At 39.8% G+C, this 17,380-nt stretch overlaps 1 protein-coding gene across 1 annotated transcript in view; it reads left to right on the forward strand.

Moving 5' to 3' along the window:
* tex11 (testis expressed 11) overlaps positions 1-17,380 on the forward strand; it is a 228,271-nt gene that overhangs the window by 18,089 nt on the left and 192,802 nt on the right. Inside the window, exons 7-9 of the mRNA XM_043705303.1 lie at positions 5,236-5,293; positions 9,597-9,692; positions 12,443-12,524. Of these exons, the coding sequence (XP_043561238.1) occupies positions 5,236-5,293; positions 9,597-9,692; positions 12,443-12,524 (236 nt within the window). The remainder of the gene's footprint in view (positions 1-5,235; positions 5,294-9,596; positions 9,693-12,442; positions 12,525-17,380) is intronic.

A 17,380-nucleotide genomic window follows, 5' to 3' on the forward strand; every position in this document is an offset into this window, starting at 1 on the left:
ATTGAACTTAGGTCTTTACTTGTATGGATTCTTTCTTTTAAAACTTTTTTTTGATGGAAGTGCAAGGATTGATCCTTTCTTTCTGCATGTTTGATGTTTCTTCCACTCTGCTGCTCTCAGCACTTAAACATTGTGCATCTCATCCTTTTAGAATGCTGTTGACAGGCAGAATTTCCTTAATTTGAAACACTTGGAGTATTGTTCAATCTCTCATTCTCACTCTTACTGCTTCTAAAATGCAAAATTGCATTGCACAACTCAGCAACACATGCAGTAGTTGACTACTTTTCATTGCAAAACTCTCTTGATATTTCAGTTATTGTAATCTAACTTTGATTTCTATTATATTCCATAAAATGAGAAGTATATAATGCTTTCTATTGACAGCATGGGGTTAGGAGTACCGTAAGAAAAAGAACCAGGAATAGGCTGTTTGGTCCCTTGACACTGCTCTGCCGCCATTCAGCAGGATCATGGCTGATCTGGCATTCTTCATGTTTATTTTCTTGTATTTTCCCTATAACTCTTGATTCCCCTTCTGATCAAGAATCTATATTTCTCTCAGCCTTAAATATACACATGGGCTGTACCACCACAGATTTCTGTGGCAAGGAGTTCCAAAGATTCTCATCCCGCTGAGAAAAAAAAACCCTCCTTATCTCACTCTTAAATTGACACCTGATTATTCTCGCACAATGCTGTTTGGTTTTAGACACTCCCATGAGGGGAAGCATCCTCTTAGCATTTACCTTGTCAAGCCCTTAAAAATTCTGTACATTTCAATGAGATCCTATGACCTCCATTGAGTAGAGTCCGAACCGTATCACCCTTTCCTCAAAAGACAGTCCCTCCATACCAGGGTTCATCTTAATGAACTTTTTCTGAACTGCCTCCAATGAAATGAACCCTTAAATAAAGGGACAAAAACTGCCCACAGTACTCCAGATAATCTCCCTAGCACCTCGTACAATTGCAATAAGACTTCTCTACTCTTATACTCTGACCCCCTTAAAAATAAGGGCTAATATTCTGTTAGCCTTCCTGAATGTCTGTTGCACTGTGTGCTAGTTTTCTGTGTTTTGTGCATAAATACCCCCAAGTCTTTTGTGGTGCAGCTTTCTTCACTTTTTCTCTATTTTAATAATAGTGTTCTTCTGTTCCCCCTGGAAAAATGGGCAACTTCACGTTAGAACATAGAACAATACAGCACAGAACAGGCCCTTCGCCCACGATGTTGTGCCGAACATTTGTCCTAGCTTAAGCACCCATCCATGTACCTATCCAATTGCCGCTTAAAGGTCACCAAAGATTCTGACTCTACCACTCCCACAGGCAGCGCATTCCATGCCCCCACCACTCCCTGGGTAAAGAATCCACCCCTGACATCTCCCCTATACCTTCCACCCTTCACCTTAAATTTATGTCCCCTTGTAACACTCTGTTGTACCCGGGGAAAAAGTTTCTGACTGTCTACTCTATCTATTCCTCTGATCATCTTATAACCCTCTATCAAGTCACCCCTCATCCTTCGTCGTTTCAATGTGAAAAGGCCTAGCACTCTCAACCTATCCTCGTATGACCTATTCTCCATTCCAGGCAACATCCTGGTAAATCTTCTCTGCACCCTCTCCAAAGCTTCCACATCTTTCCTAAAGTGAGGCGACCAGAACTGCACACAGTACTCCACATGTGGCCTAACCAAAGTCCTGTACAGTTGCAACATCACTTCACGACTCTTGAATTCAATCCCTCTGCTAATGAACGATAATACTCCATAGGCCTTCTTACAAACTCTATCCACCTGAGTGGCAACCTTCAAAGATCTATGTACATAGACCCCAAGATCCCTCTGTTCCTCCACCTGACTAAGAACCCGACCATTAACCCTGTATTCCGCATTCTTATTTGTTCTTCAAAAATGGACAACCTCACACTTGGCAGGGTTGAACTCCATCTGCCACTCCTCAGCCCAGCTCTGCATCATATCTAAGTCCCTCTGCAGCCGACAACAGCCCTCCTCACTGTCCACAACTCCACCTATCTTCGTATCATCTGCAAATTTACTGACCCACCCTTCGACTCCCTCATCTAAGTCATTAATAAAAATTACAAACAGCAGAGGACCCAGAACTGATCCCTGCGGAACTCCACTTGTAACTGGGCTCCAGGCTGAATATTTACCATCTACCACCACTCTCTGCCTTCGACCGGTTAGCCAGTTTTCTATCCAATTGGCCAAATTTCCCTCTATCCCATGCCTCCTGACTTTCCGCATAAGCCTACCATGGGGAACCTTATCAAATGCCTTACTAAAATCCATGTACACTACATCCACTGCTCTACCCTCATCCACATGCTTGGTCACCACCTCAAAGAATTCAATAAGACTTGTAAGGCAAGACCTACCCTTCACAAATCCGTGCTGGCTGTCCCTAATCAAGCAGTGCCTTTCCAGATACACATAAATCCTATCCCTCAGTACCCTTTCCATTACTTTGCCTACCACAGAAGTAAGACTAACAGGCCTGTAATTCCCGGGGTTATCCCTATTCCCTTTTTTGAACAGGGGCACAACATTCGCCACTCTCCAGTCCCCTAGTACCACCCCCGTTGACAGTTATTACACGTTATTACACGTATATTCCATTTTGCATGTATGTCCATTTACTTAACCTATCAATCTCCCTCCATAAAGTGTTTGTATCCCTTTTGCAACCTGCCTTTTCACCTGGTTTAGTCATCTGCAAATTTGGCTACTGTATATTTACTTTCTTTGTCCAAGTCATTAGTACATATTATAAACGATTGTGGTCCCAGCACTGACCCCTGTGGAACCCAATTGGTCACAGGTTGCCAACCTGAAAAAGATCCCCTTTTCTCCACTCACTATTTTCTGCCCATTAATCAGTTCTCAATCCATGCCAATAAGCTATGTAAACACCATGGACTCTTATCATGACTTAAATTTGTGTGAGATATCTTGATGAACACTTGCGGGAAATTCAAATACAACACTTCTACTGATATCTGTCTGTCTACTCTGGTTAAAGCTTCTTCAAAAAACTCTAATAAATTAGGCAAACACAATTTCCCATTCATGAAGCCATGCTGACTATGCTTGATTAGATTATGATTTTCAAAATTTGCTTAATTCATTTCAGTTATTTTTTTTCAATGATAGATATTAAGCTAACTGGCCTGTAGCTACTTGTTTTATGCCTCCCTTTTTGAAGCGGGAAAAATTAGCAAGTTTCTAATCTTCTGGTACTTCTCCAGAATCTAATAATTTTTCGGAATATTACAACCAAAGCATTCATTATTATATGTACTCCATCTTTTATGATCCTAGAATGAAAGCCATTAGGTCAGGAGACTTACCTGCCTTTACTCCCATTAGTTTGTCTAGTACTACTTCTTTAGAGGTGATAAATAATTCCTCCCCATATATTTGATTATTAGTTGGATGTTCAACGTATCTTCCACTGTAAAGACTGATGCAAAGTATCTCTGTCATTTCCTTGTTCCCCAAAATCATCTCCCCAGATTAATTTCTCAACTGTTCACGTTGATCTCTCTTCCTTCATATATATTTAAAGAAGCTCTTACTGTCAGTTTTTATATTCTTCACTAGTTTGCCCTCCTAGTTTTTTTTGTTTAGTCTTTCTTTGCTAAATTCTGAATTTATCCCAGTCTTCAGGGTTATTACTGGCTTTGGCCTCCTTAATTTTTTTTTATACTTAATACTCTGCTTAATTTCCTTAGTTAGCTATGTTGTTTTATTCCTCTCTTCGATTCTTTCTTCCTTAGCAGAATGTATTTTTGCTGAGAACCCTGAAGTACCTCCTAAAATATCTACTATTGCTTGCTTACTGTCATTACTGCTAATCTGTGCACCCAGTTTACTTTGTCTATCCACATTTCTTTGTATTTCCTTTTATATAAGTTCAACACAGTTGTTTCTGACTCAAGTTTCTCACACTGAAACCAGATACTAAGTACTATCTGTCATGATCACTGCTTCCTAGGGAATCTTTTACTGTGGAGGTCATTTATTAAATCTGCCTTATTACCCAATTCTAGATCCAAAGTAGCCTGCTGCTTGGTTGACTCCATGACATATAACTCGAGGCAACTATGAATTTGTTGTCATAGCTACCCTTTCCAATTTTATCCACCCAATCAACATGAAGATTAACATCAGCCATAATTATTGCTGCATTCTTTTTACATGGTCATGCAATTTTTTTTATTTTTAGTCTTTACTATAGAGTGACTGCTGTTTGGGTGTGTGTATATTACTCCTACCAACATTATCTTTTGCTTGCTGTTTTTTAACCTCTGCCCAAATGGACTCTACATTATCTGAGCCTAGATTGCCACTCACAACTGTCCTCATTTAATCTCTTATTAATGAGGCTTTTCTCATTCTGAGGTTAGATTTCAGGAGTTCACACAGTTTAGTGACCACTTTCTTGCTGAACATTTGTCATTGTTCATATATTAGGGAAACGTAGGAGAACTACTCCATGGAAACCCTTGGAGGTTGCGATCTGTATATAGTGCACATCTTCATCTCTTCCCACACTCTTCAAAAAGCTTTCCTTCTGTTGCATGTTTTTAGACCCAGACCAAGAAGCACTACAACAACTTGGTTGTCTCCCTGAACTATACATAACTGCCAAAAAACCCAAAGCATAGTGCTTCCGCAAACTTGTCCTGAGCAAATATAAACTTAATTCACCTTTCCTCCAGTTTGTTGAATAGTCCTTTAACAAATGCATGTTCAGGGATCATTTTGCGGCTGAATGCACAATCTTTGTAAATCACCTCTGCAGTCATCCAATTGACAAATGTTCCAAATGTGCAAGGTGAGTGTCGCATCATATTGCAATGTTGTTTGAGTTTGAGATAATTCGAAGTAGTTGGTTCCAGACATGCAGGGACTTTATAACTGAGTCCCTTCCTGTGCATAGGAAGTAGCTAGCTGCAGAGTATGTCCCAACAACCTGACACTAAGATTCCATATTATCATCTCCAGCAGCAAGATGAATCAAGTTTTCAAATCCTAGTGTTTGTTCATGACTGATGTGTTGAACCTCCGCACCGTTAGTATTTCCTACCCTCTATGTGTGAGCTTGGTGACTAGATAACACTGGATTTGAAGACTCCATTCAATAGCGGAAATAATTTTTTACTTATGCTGTTGCTAATGCTGTAATGTTTTTCCATTATCAGTCAGAGCTACGACATTGGAAAAATAGACAAAAGATATTCCCCTAGTTCTCCTGTGCAGGTATGTACAGTTTAAATGTTAAGTTAATTTATATAATGACATTAGAAAATAATTTGAGTTTGCCTTTGTATATATGTCGAGGAGTAAAAGTTGAGGGAGTGCACATTGAAATATTGCAAGCATTGAGGTTATGAAGAATGTCACACCTGCAATTGTTCGCTAGCTAGTATGATTGTCCACTTAGGAAATTCTGTGTCACTGATCAAGGGTTCTGTGGGTCCTTGCATAGCCAATGAGTCTGATCCTACAGCCACATTTCTGACCACGCAATTGACAGGTGTTTCCAGGAGATCGAATTGGTCCTCAGCTGAGATCGCTGGCATTTCTTTCTCTGGTTCCTTCTTCGTACTTCCTGTTGCCAGTGGGTGTTCTCAAAAGATTGTGTCCCTTTATACAGGTGGTTCTGCCAAATCAGGTTCTTCTGAGCAAGGATCTACAAGGTGTTGACACCTAAATTGTATTTCTTGAGGTAAGCCTTCAGGGAATCATTAGTCCTCCTCTCATTTGAGTGCCTTGTTTGAGCAGGCAATGATGTGCTTTGACATCTTAAGTGTGTGGCAGGCCAAGCAGTGTTGGCTCTGGATGATTGTCATCTTGATGCTGGTACTATTCGCTTCTTCAAGGATACTAACATTAGTATACCTGTCCTTACAGCTGATGTGCAGAATCTGTCTCCAACAGTGTTGGTGGTACTTCTCCCGGACCTTGATGTGGCTTCTATATATAGTTCAAGTTTTGGAGCTGTGTGGAAGAAGTGGAAGGATGACTACCTTATAAACAAGGCTCTTGATACCAATACGGATGTCGCAGATGTCAAAAATTCTCATCTTTAGGTGTCTGAAGGAAGCATTCCAGATTGGATGCAGTTTTGGGTCTGTGCATTGATGTCAGCCTTGGATGAGAGGTGACTTCCCAGGTAGAAGGAATGGTCATAATGGAGGGGTGGATTGGAACTTTCTGAGGATGGCCTGGTAAAGGACTCGAGTCTTGGGATTGATGCTGAGGCCAAGACTTTAGTATGATCTGCAAAGGTGGTTAACAAGGCTTGAAGATTCTCATCCGAGAGAGCAGCTAGTGGAACTTCGATGTATAGATGACAGTGTCAATGTTGTTATCGTCTTGGATTTCAACTGGTTGTGGTTGAAAAGTATCCTGTGAACCATGTCCAGACCAAAGCTTGTTCTTGACGAGATGACTGATGTGTGATGGTGGGAGAAAAAGGTGACGATGACACATCATTGGTTGACTCCCCTATTTTACCAGGCAGTGTTCACTTCACCCTTGTTCTTCTGCAGATCGCTTGATAAGTCTGTGCCTTCTTGCCTTTTTTCGTTTTACAAGTGGGTACAGTTTCATCTACTCTATACAACCCATTTGTAAATTGAGAAAATCTCTATCAGACCTCCCCTTAGCCACCTTACCTTCAAAAATAACAGTCCCAACTTCAATCTGTCCTCAAGTGAATTTCCTTATCCTTGGACACACTCTCATAAACTGCTTCTGTCCTCTCTTCAATGCCATTCTATACTTACTACACAATACTCCGACTGAGGTCTAGCAAACATACATGTTCAACATCACTCCTTACTCCTGTACTATCTGTGTCAAAAAATGTGGCACTGGAAAAGCACTGCAAGTCAGGCAGCATCTGAGGAGCAAGAGAGTCAACATTTCAGGCATAAGCCCTTCATCAGTCGACCCTCCTGCTTCGATGCTTCCTGACCTACTGTGCTTTTCCAGTGCTACACTTTTCGAGTCTGATCTCCACTATCTGCAGTTCTCACTTTTTCTCCCTGTACTATCTGCCTCTATTAATAAAACTGAGAATACCTTCTTGCTTTCTCTGTGTCCTTCCACTTCTAATTATTTGTGCATGTGTACACCCAGGACCCTTAGCTCAGGTTAGTGCTAAGTGTGTAAGCTCACTGAGCTTGAAGGTTAGTTTTCAGACATTACGTCACCATACTAGGTGAGATGATTCGGAGATGCCGGTGTTGGACTGGGGTGTACAAAGTTAAAAATCACACAACACCAGGTTATAGCCCAACAGGTTTAATTGGAAACACACTAGCTTTCAGAGCGACGCTCCTTCATGTGATTGTGATGAAGGAGCGTCGCTCTGAAAGCTAGTGTGCTTCCAATTAAACCTGTTGGACTATAACCTGGTGTTGTGATTTTTAACTTTATACTAGGTGAGAGTCATCTACATCAGTGAAAGTTTCCAATGAAGCGCTGGTGGTATGTCTGCCTCTCTATAGGTCTTGGTTTCTTAAGGTGGGTGATGTCGTTTCCAGTTCTTTTTCTTCAAAGGAAGGTAGATAGAATGTAACTTAATGTGTTTATTGATGGAGTTCTGGTTAGATTGCCATGCCTCTAAGAATTCTCGTGTTTGTCTTTGTTTTGCCTGTCCTAGGATGTGTGTGTTCTCTCAGTCAAAGTGGTGTCTTTCGTTGTCTGTGTGTAGAGAAAGTAATGATGGTTGGTCGTGCCTTTTGGTGGCCAGTTGGTGTTCATATATCCTGGTGGCAAGCTTCCTGCTAGTTTGTCCAATTGTGTTTTTTTACAGTTCTTGCATTGTATCTTGTAAATGACGTTCGTTTTGCTAGTGGTATCTGATGGATTCTTTAGGTTCACTGGTCGCTGTTTAGGTGTGTTGGTAGGTTAGTGGGCTACCCTGAATGTATTTGGAAAAACAGGAGTCCCATGAACAACCATGGGAACTTCATTGCAAACCTGTTCTTAATCAGTAAGTATCCATTGACCATTATTGCTCCGTCATTCCTATCACTCAGCTAATGTTGCAGCTGACCATTTTTAATTGGATGACGTGTAAGTTTCCTCTTAAGTTTGTTGTGTGCCTTCTGAAAGTACATGTGCGCCACATCAACAGCCTTACCCTCCTCAAGCCTTTCAGCTATACCTTCATAAAACTGCAGCAAGGAACTGAAACATGTTTTTCTCCTTTAGAATTCCATGCTGATTTCCCCTTTAGAATTCCATGCTGATTTCCCCTTAATCAACCCACTTTTTTCCGGATAACTATTGATTCTATCAAATAAATTTCTGTAGAAGCTTCCCAACACTGGTGTTAAATTGACTGGTCTGTAATTATTAGGCTTATTGAACAAGGCTATAATATTTGCAATATTCCAACCTTCTGGCATCTCCCGCAAGTCCATGGAAAATTAAAAAATTGTGGCCAGTGCCCCTGCAATTCGACTCTCCTTTTCTTCAAACTCATTGGATGCATGACATCCAATTCCAGTGCCTTGTCAAATTTAAGTACTAATCGTCTATCCAGCACTTCTGTCCAGTAGATTTTAAGCCCTTCTAGATTATCCCCCCTCTGCCATCATGACTTGAGTAGCATCTGTCTGTCTGTCTATGGTAAAGGTAGATGTAAACATGTAAACACCTCAGCCATGTTCCCTGCTTTGATTCATAAATCTTGTTTTTAGACCCTAATTAGTTCTTCTCATGCTTTTGCCACTCATTTCATATTTATATGGTTTTAGAAGATTTTAGGACACTTTTCTGTGTTGGCTACAAGTCTTTTCTCATAATTAATTTTGCTTCACTTATTTGCTTTTCACCTTCTCCTAACCTTAGTTCTTAATTTTATTTTCTACCTGACTCTTGTCATAAGCACACTTTTTTCTTCTTTATCTTAATTTCTACCTTTGAAGTGCTGGGTGCTCTGGATTTGTTCATTCTACATAATATAGTTGACATAATATATCTTGACTGTAACTGTTTGAAGGTAGCCTATTATTCAGTTATTGTTTTCTTGCCAAGCTGTCATTGAACTAAGTTGTGCCCATCTATTTTCGTGCTCCATTGAAGTCTTGTTTCTATGAATAGACTTTTCTAATTCTGGATTGTTGTATGCTATTCTTCACCGTCATCCTGAATCTTGGGATGTAATGATCAAAAATGATCCCAAATGACAACTTTTCCAACCACCCTCAAAGATAGAGCACCACCTTTTCATGTTTCCAAAGTATTGTTAGTTCCTATTAACTGGCAGTGTGATTAACCAGTATCATCTGTTCCTGGAGCATGCTGAATAACAACATGTTTAATGCACTTTTTGTACTGGATGTATTTCCACATGGCATGATAGAGTTTTGCTGGGACAAATCGTCTTTATTTATATCTTCATGTGTTTGTGGTATTGTTATGCCATGATTTGTGGCCTTTAAAAGATGATGGTTCAGAGATAAAGAACTAGAAAATTTACAGCTGGTGCTATGTTGGAGTCATACAATAGAAATTTTTTAGAATTGATTATTGTCTCTTTTAGGCAAAGGTTTTGCGCTTATTAGCCAATGTTTATCTCGAATGGGACGTCAAGCAACACCAGGAGAGAGCTCTCAATGCTGTCATTCTTGCAAATCAAGTAAGATATTTAATGCAGTCCTATAAATATGCAAATTATATATTAATTGAACACATTGTAAAATTATTGTAACCTTGGCTTGAAACCTCTGTTTTTCTTTCTCAACTTTTTTGTTGCTTTCAGCAATGTTGAAAGAATCAAATTCATCCTTGGTCCCATGGTTATAAGTCTGTTTGTCTCATTCTATGCATTTTGGAACAAATGTTCAATTATTGTTTTTAGCCATTTCACTTGAAAACCATGAAAACTTAATGAAACCTTTCAACAAACCAGAACTCCATCTTTTGGTCCACTTCTCTTCATTCATATATTACTCATTTCTGACATTAACTGAAATCTTGAGTGACGTTGCTACTTGTAAGTTAGAAAATACAGCTAGTTCTCCTATTATGCCTTAGTTGCAATCCATCGCAACCTTGGTTAATGGAAAATCGCTTAATAGAAATAATGGGGCCCATGGGAAAAGTGGGATTGGGGCAGACCAGCAAAAGATATCATTCACGATTGCTCAAAAATCACCCAGAGTAAAGCACAGCCTGAAAGATGGTTGAAGTCATGTTTATTAATGAAACAAAAGTAAATTTAACATGGTACATTTAAAAAATGTAAGAAAGCTGCTCTCTGTACAGTACCTCTCACAGGCGCTCTGGCAACTGACATTGGGGCATGCACAGAATGGCACGAAGACTGGTGCTGATATTGTGCTTGCACAGAATGGCACAGAGACCTTGGCGTGGACATTGGCACATGCACAGAATGCACAAAGTCCAGTACCAATGTTGCGTATGCGCAGAATGTCATGGACACCAGTGAATGCGTAGAATGGCATGGACATTCGTGCATGCGCAGTATGCCTCGAAGATTTTGGTGCATGCGCAGAGCAATGCATATGAACCCATCCTTGCTGCAGCTGCACTGTTGCCAACAGGTAACCATTCTCGAAAATACTGTTCCTTAAGTCTTCAGCAAGTTATAGCTAAATTGAGCTGCTGAAATGCACGTTATCCCAGAACTACCTGGAAACATTTCTATAATTCTAGCCCATCTATTGACCCAATGATGGGTCATTTTCCGTTAAATATCCTGAAATTTCTTTCAGTTAATGTGACTGAGCATATTTTTTGTTCATTTCTTTTAAATAAATATACTTGAAGACAAATTTAGGGCCCTTACAGTCAGAAACTGATAAGTTATAATGAGGAACAAAAAGTGGCAAACCAATTAAATACATCTTTGATTCTTATAATCACAAAAGACACAATTAGCATTCCAAAAATCTGTGGAAACACTGTGAGACAGAGGAATAGAATGCCTGATCATCTAAAACCCAGAATATTTGAGGAAATTGACGTGGAAATTTAGATTCATTGTTGGTCATCTTTCAAGATTCTACAGAATCTGTATCAGATCATATGGATCATGCAGATAAAGTAATCACACTATTTAAAATAAAGGGAGAAGAAAACTGGGAATTATAGATTGGTTAACCTGACATTGGTAGTGGGCAAGATATTAGAGTCCATTATGAAAAGTTTAATAGTAGAGCACTTGGCAAACATCATTTAGGATCTGGCAGAGTCAATATGGATTTACAAAAAGGGAAATTATGCTTGAGAAATCTACTGGAACCTTTTCAAGGATCTAACTAATATAATATGGATAAATGTAAGGTTATCCAGTACGGTAGTAAGAACAGGAAGGAAGGTTATTATCTGAATTGCAAGATTGGGAAAGCAGGATGCAACAAAACCTGGGTGCCTTTGTACAGCAGCTGCTGAAAGAAGCATTTAGGTGCAACTGACAGTGAAGAAGCTAAAATATTATGTTGCCTTTATAGCGAGAAGATTTGCGTACAGGAACATGGCTGCCTTGTTGCAGTTGGACAGAGTCTTGGTGAGACCACACCTGGAGTATTGTGTGCAGTTTTGGCCTTTCTAACTGAGAAAGGGTGTTTTGGCTATGAAGGAAAACAAGAACGATTTACAAGACTACTGCCCGAGGATAGCAGGATGACATATAAGGAGAGACTAGATCATTTAGGACTATGTTCCCTGGAGTTTGGAAGGATGAGGGCTGCAATCTCAGAAACCTTTCCATTTTTAATGGCATTTAATTGGGAACATACTTCCAGTGCTTACCCTATGACCAATGAGTTAAGGGTAGACTATTTAGGACTGACAAGGGTAGAAAATTCTTGACCCAGAGAGCAATGACCCTGTGGAATTCTCTGCCAATTCTTTGAATGCAATTGAGACCAAAACGTTAAATGTTTTCAAGAAGGAGATATGGTTCTGAGCAGGGAGAAAGTGAGGACTGCAGATGCTGGAGTCATAAAGTGTGGTGCTGGAAAAGAACAGCTGGCCAGGCAGCATCCGAGGAGCAGGAGAGTCGACGATTCGAGTATAAGCTGTTCATCAGGAATGGCCACTCTCTCACATTCCTAATGAAGAGCTTATGCTCAAAACATCGGCTCTCCTGCTTCTCGGATGCTGCCTGGCCAGCTGTTCTTTTCAGTACCACTCTTTTTGACTCTTACAGTTCTAAGCACCAAAGGGATCAAAATGTAAGGGGAGAAAACAGGATTGAAGATCTGAGTTAGATAATAAGCCGTGATCATATCGAGTGGCAGAGTGGGCTCATAGAGTCAAATGGCCTATTCCTATTTTCTTTGTTTCTACATTTTTAGTTTGAACACCATTTGAAAAAAAAAGTGCTTTGTGGTGAGCAGTTCTAATTGTTTTATTTGACAGGAGAATCCCCATCCAGCTGGACTCTTCTTGAAGATTAAAATCCTTTTGAAGGGTATTTTTCCTGATCCAGTCATATCAGCAGGTAAGAAGCAGAGTTTAGACTGTGTTCATCACCAGTTGGAAATTGTTGAAATGCATAATTTACAAAAAAACCGTTCATAGCAGCAAGATGTTGAAGCACGCAACTTAAGTAATGCAACTAATCAGATGTCAGAAGTATCTGTGTAGTCTTATTTAGCTTCAGAATAAAAATGAAGGAACACTAAAACAGGTCAGTCAGTATATTTTTCATTTGATGTCTGAATGTTTTGTACAGTTTACTGCTGAAGCATTTATTGCCAGCAGACATAGGAAGAGACTAGAAAGCGATCTGTACTGAATTTTAGATTTATTTACCAAGTGAGACATTCAAATGTAAAGTTCCTAACTCAAGAACCCAGCATTATGTCAGTAAGTGTTTTTTCATTTGTGCCCATTGCACCATCATTGTTTTGTGAGTGCCCCTCACCTTTAGACACAATGTTAATTTCGGCCAATAACATTCAGTTCTAACCTCTGAAATAATTAGGCATGGCATTGGAACTCTACAGTCCACTTCGCGAGTATAGCTGTTCTGACCCTCTGAAGAGAGTCATGTCGCAAGCAGTGCAGTTTTGGTTGATGTACAATTAGTAATCTCTGATAATATTTTTTCATAGCTTATCCAGTGTTTCATAATTATGATATGAAAGTGGATAAGCTTCCTGTTCTCTATGATTAGATGAGAAACCTAAAAATCAGATGATAACGATAAAGTAAATTTGCCTCCAGCAGGAAGTATTATCTGATATGGCAATGCTTATCCATGAACTGCTCTTGGATATTGAGGCATTGACGAATCCAGCAGACACTTATTACAAGTACTGGTCGTACAAAAACTGAGCTAATAACCATGAAGTTACAACAGAGGATATTTGATGAGTAAGAGTGTCATGCTTTTAGTGATCTGAAATGAGATGGATATGAGATATTAATATCCTTAGGTCACATGCCTTGTTTAATTAACGTCTTATCCACATGTTTCTTAAGAGTACTGGCATACTGATCTTGAGACATTGTATAATAAACCCTTGCTTTCAAAGATTAAAAGCTTGTGTTCTGAAGTTGAAGGTATGTACTGTACCTTTAAGAGAAAGTGAATGCTGTTTTGTACTGAGGGCTTACAAACACCTGTCATATGATTAGCTAGCAATCTGAGTGTACTGGAAAATTGAAAATATGTAACATTTATATGTGATATAATTAACTGAGTGAGTTGCTTTTTTGACAATTCAAATTTAGCTAATCCAATTAAATTGCGCCCCAGGAAACTAAAACCCAACTTTGAACCAATAAAATGATCCAATGTTTGGGGTATTTTAAAAAGCAGGTATTTTGAAAGTCAGATAGAGATTAACTGACATCAAGGAAGACTGCCATTCCCAAACACAATCAAAGGTACCTTTCTCATATGAAAAATGTTTGCAGTAAAAGGCGACAACCCAGGGAGATCTTAAGACAAAAGAAGAAAGACACTGACGACGACAGCCACTGTATTGTTTTGAAATTAAGTTGTCATAATTTTAATAAGGGTTTTTATTGGAACAGTATATTGTTAGAGTTGGAGGCAGATAATAAGCAGTTAAGAGAAAGGGGGGCTTAAAATTGTGAATAGTTGTTGTAATAGTCACTATTAGAAATCAATATTAATTTCTTTAAATAGTGGAATTTGGGAGTTCTCTGTCACTCGTATTTTAACACTTTACGAGATGAGGTAAGCTTTTCTGGGTGTTTGGTTTAATTAGCAGAAGTGTTTACCACCGTGTTGTAACACGTCCCAAATAGATATACATGTTTATATGAAAGCATGTGTCCATTTCATTGTTATTCAAAGTATTTATGGCTAATATTTCAAACTTAATAATGCTTTCAAGATCTGGTAACTGATATATCTGTTAGGAAAAGTACACATTGTTCTCTGTTGCACTTGTATGACGATTTGCTGTCACTCATTATTACTGTACAATCATCACTGTGTGTTCTTTCTCCGTTTCTTAATGTAGGGTTGATGTTTTGTGCATTGGTCTGAGTTGACTTGTGTTCCTTTCTTTCTCCTGTCATTTGAATGGTTAGACAATTCATTGCTGGGCAGTTTGTTCACATTTGCCTTAACCTAAGATGTGCAGGGGGTTGACTCTTTTTCTCTGCCATTGTACGAAAATACAACAATGCAATGTCAAAATCTTGCTTTGTTGCTTGACACTTAATTATTATTGAGTCAATAGGATTCACCATGTTTTCTGTTAGACTGTTTGAGCATGGATGATCGAGTGATGATGTCTTGAAATGGAATCATGTCTTTATAAATGTATTTCAGTCCTTTGAGGAGGTAACAAACAGAGTAGATAAAGATGAAGAAGTAGACTTAATATTTTTGGATTTCCAAAATATATTACACATAAGGCTACTCAAGGTAGGGTTTTGATAGTATTTAAGCATAGATAGAGGATTGACTAACAAATACAAGGCAGAGAGTTGGGACTGCCATAGGGATCAGTGTGAGGACCACAATTATTAATGAGAGATGTGAATGTGTTACTGCCAAGTTTGTAGATTACGTTAAAAAGTAGGTAAGAATACAACTACAGGGGAACCTCGATTATCTGAATACCAATTATCTGAAAATCGGATTATCTGAAGAAGATCTCTAGGTCCCAATAGAAACATTACATTGAAGACGTGTTTCCAACAGTGATCGCGTCTTTTGTTGATAGTGATTAAACAGGCACCATCTCCAAATGGCTGACCTCCCACCTCTCTCTCTCCCCACACTTTCCCTGAAGTTCTACAGAGGGGTGTACCCTAACCCCCTCCTACCCCAACTTCCCAGGAATAAGGAAGTTGGACCGGTTTGGGGGCGGGGTTGGACGGGGGAGGCGGTGTTGGGGTGGGGGCTCTGTTGGACTGTGTTAGGGGAGTGGGGTTGGACGGGGGTGGCGGTGTTGGGGGTGGGGTTTCGAGCGCAGTGCGATGCTGCAGTCGCATGAACTGGGAGCAGACTTTAAAACGCCGAGCCCCAGAGGAAAGGCATTTAATTGATTTTCCGAATAATCGATTGTCCGAATGAAATAATGCCCACCCATCATGTTCGGATAATCGAGTTTCCACTGTAGTGGGATGACACCAAATTTACGTACGAATATAGACAGATTAAGCAAGTGCGCAAATACTTGGGCGATGGAATATGCTGTGGGGTATTGTGAGATTACGGGTCGTTCTGCTATATCACCCATTTCGTCCGTGCAAATTGACTATAGCACAATTGACGAAGTGTGGGTGTTGTTGGATAACGTGAGCTTTTACTGAACAGGTATGGCCATTTTCTATTAGCAACCTTCTACAGCTCGATTTTTTAATAGCGGTTTTACATAGCATGATTTTCTGTAATGCGAGGTTGCAGAGGAGCACAACTGTTTTTATAGCAGAACAATCTGTGTGCATTTTAACAGGAAGAATACTATTTCAATGGGAAATTGGTTGAGTGGCAGGACCAGAAAATGGGAGGTAGTTACTCATACTGTCAGATATGACAGTGGTGTCTGACAAGGCTCAGTGCTAGGACCTCAGTTATTCACATTATTAATTAATGTCTTGGGTAGTTACATAGAAAGTTATATATCCAAATTTACTGATGACAGAAAGTTAGACGGCATAGTAGATAGCATGGACCAAAAGTATAAGGTTACAAAGGCATATTGATCGGCTAAGTGAATGGGCAAACCGTGGCAGATGCAGTATCTGCAGGTATGAAGTTATCCTTGTTGACAGTAAAAACAATACATCAGGGTACTTTTTGATGTAAGAAGTTAAATACAGTGCATGTCCAAATAGATTTGGGAATTCAGGTACATTGATACTTAAAATGCCACAAACAGGTCCAGAAAATAATCAGAAAAGCAAATGGATTGCTGCCCTGTATATTAGAGTACAAGAACGTAGAAGTTATCTTGCAGTTATACAAAATCCTAGTTAATCCATGCTTGGATAACTGTGAACAGATCTGGGCACCACAAGAATAGGAATGATACTTGGACTTCAGGAGTTAAGTTATGAGGAGAGATGACAACTTACATGGTTAAAAGGTGGTCTGATTGAAGTCTTCCAAGATTTGAATTGGAAAAGACAGGGTAGATAATGTTGTGGGCCAGACCAAGCTACCTCCAAACATGTCAAGGAGGTAATCCTAACGTTTTCTTACTTGGTCACAGGTGAGGTGCCGGAAGACTGGAGATTGGCAAATGTGGTGTCACTGTTTAAGAAGGGCGGTAAAGACAAGCCAGGGAACTATAGACCGGTGAGCCTGACCTCGGTGGTGGGCAAGTTGTTGGAGGGAATCCTGAGGGACAGGATGTACGTGTACTGGAAAGGCAAGGACTGATTCGGGATAGTCAACATGGCTTTGTGCGTGGAAAATCATGTCTCACAAACTTGATTGAGTTTTTTGAAGAAGTAACAAAGAAGATTGATGAGGGCAGAGCAGTAGATGTGATCTATATGGCCTTCAGTAAGGCATTCGACAAGGTTCCCCATGGGAGACTGATTAGCAAGGTTAGATCTCATGGAATACAGGGAGAACTAGCCATTTGGATACATAACTGGCTCAAAGGTAGAAGACAGAGCGGTGGTGAAGGGTTGTTTTTCAGACTGGAGGCCTGTGACCAGTGAAGTGCCACAAGGATTGGTGCTGGGTCTTCTACTTTTTGTCATTTACATAAATGATTTGGATGCGAACATAAGAGGTACAGTTAGTAAGTTTGCAGATGACACCAAAATTGGAGGTGTAGTGGACTGCAAAGAAGGTTGTCTTAGATTACAACAGGATCTGCACCAGATGGGCCAATGGGCTGAGAAGTGGCAGAT

Source organism: Chiloscyllium plagiosum, chromosome 15, assembly GCF_004010195.1.
Source record: "Chiloscyllium plagiosum isolate BGI_BamShark_2017 chromosome 15, ASM401019v2, whole genome shotgun sequence".
NCBI lineage: Eukaryota > Metazoa > Chordata > Chondrichthyes > Orectolobiformes > Hemiscylliidae > Chiloscyllium > Chiloscyllium plagiosum.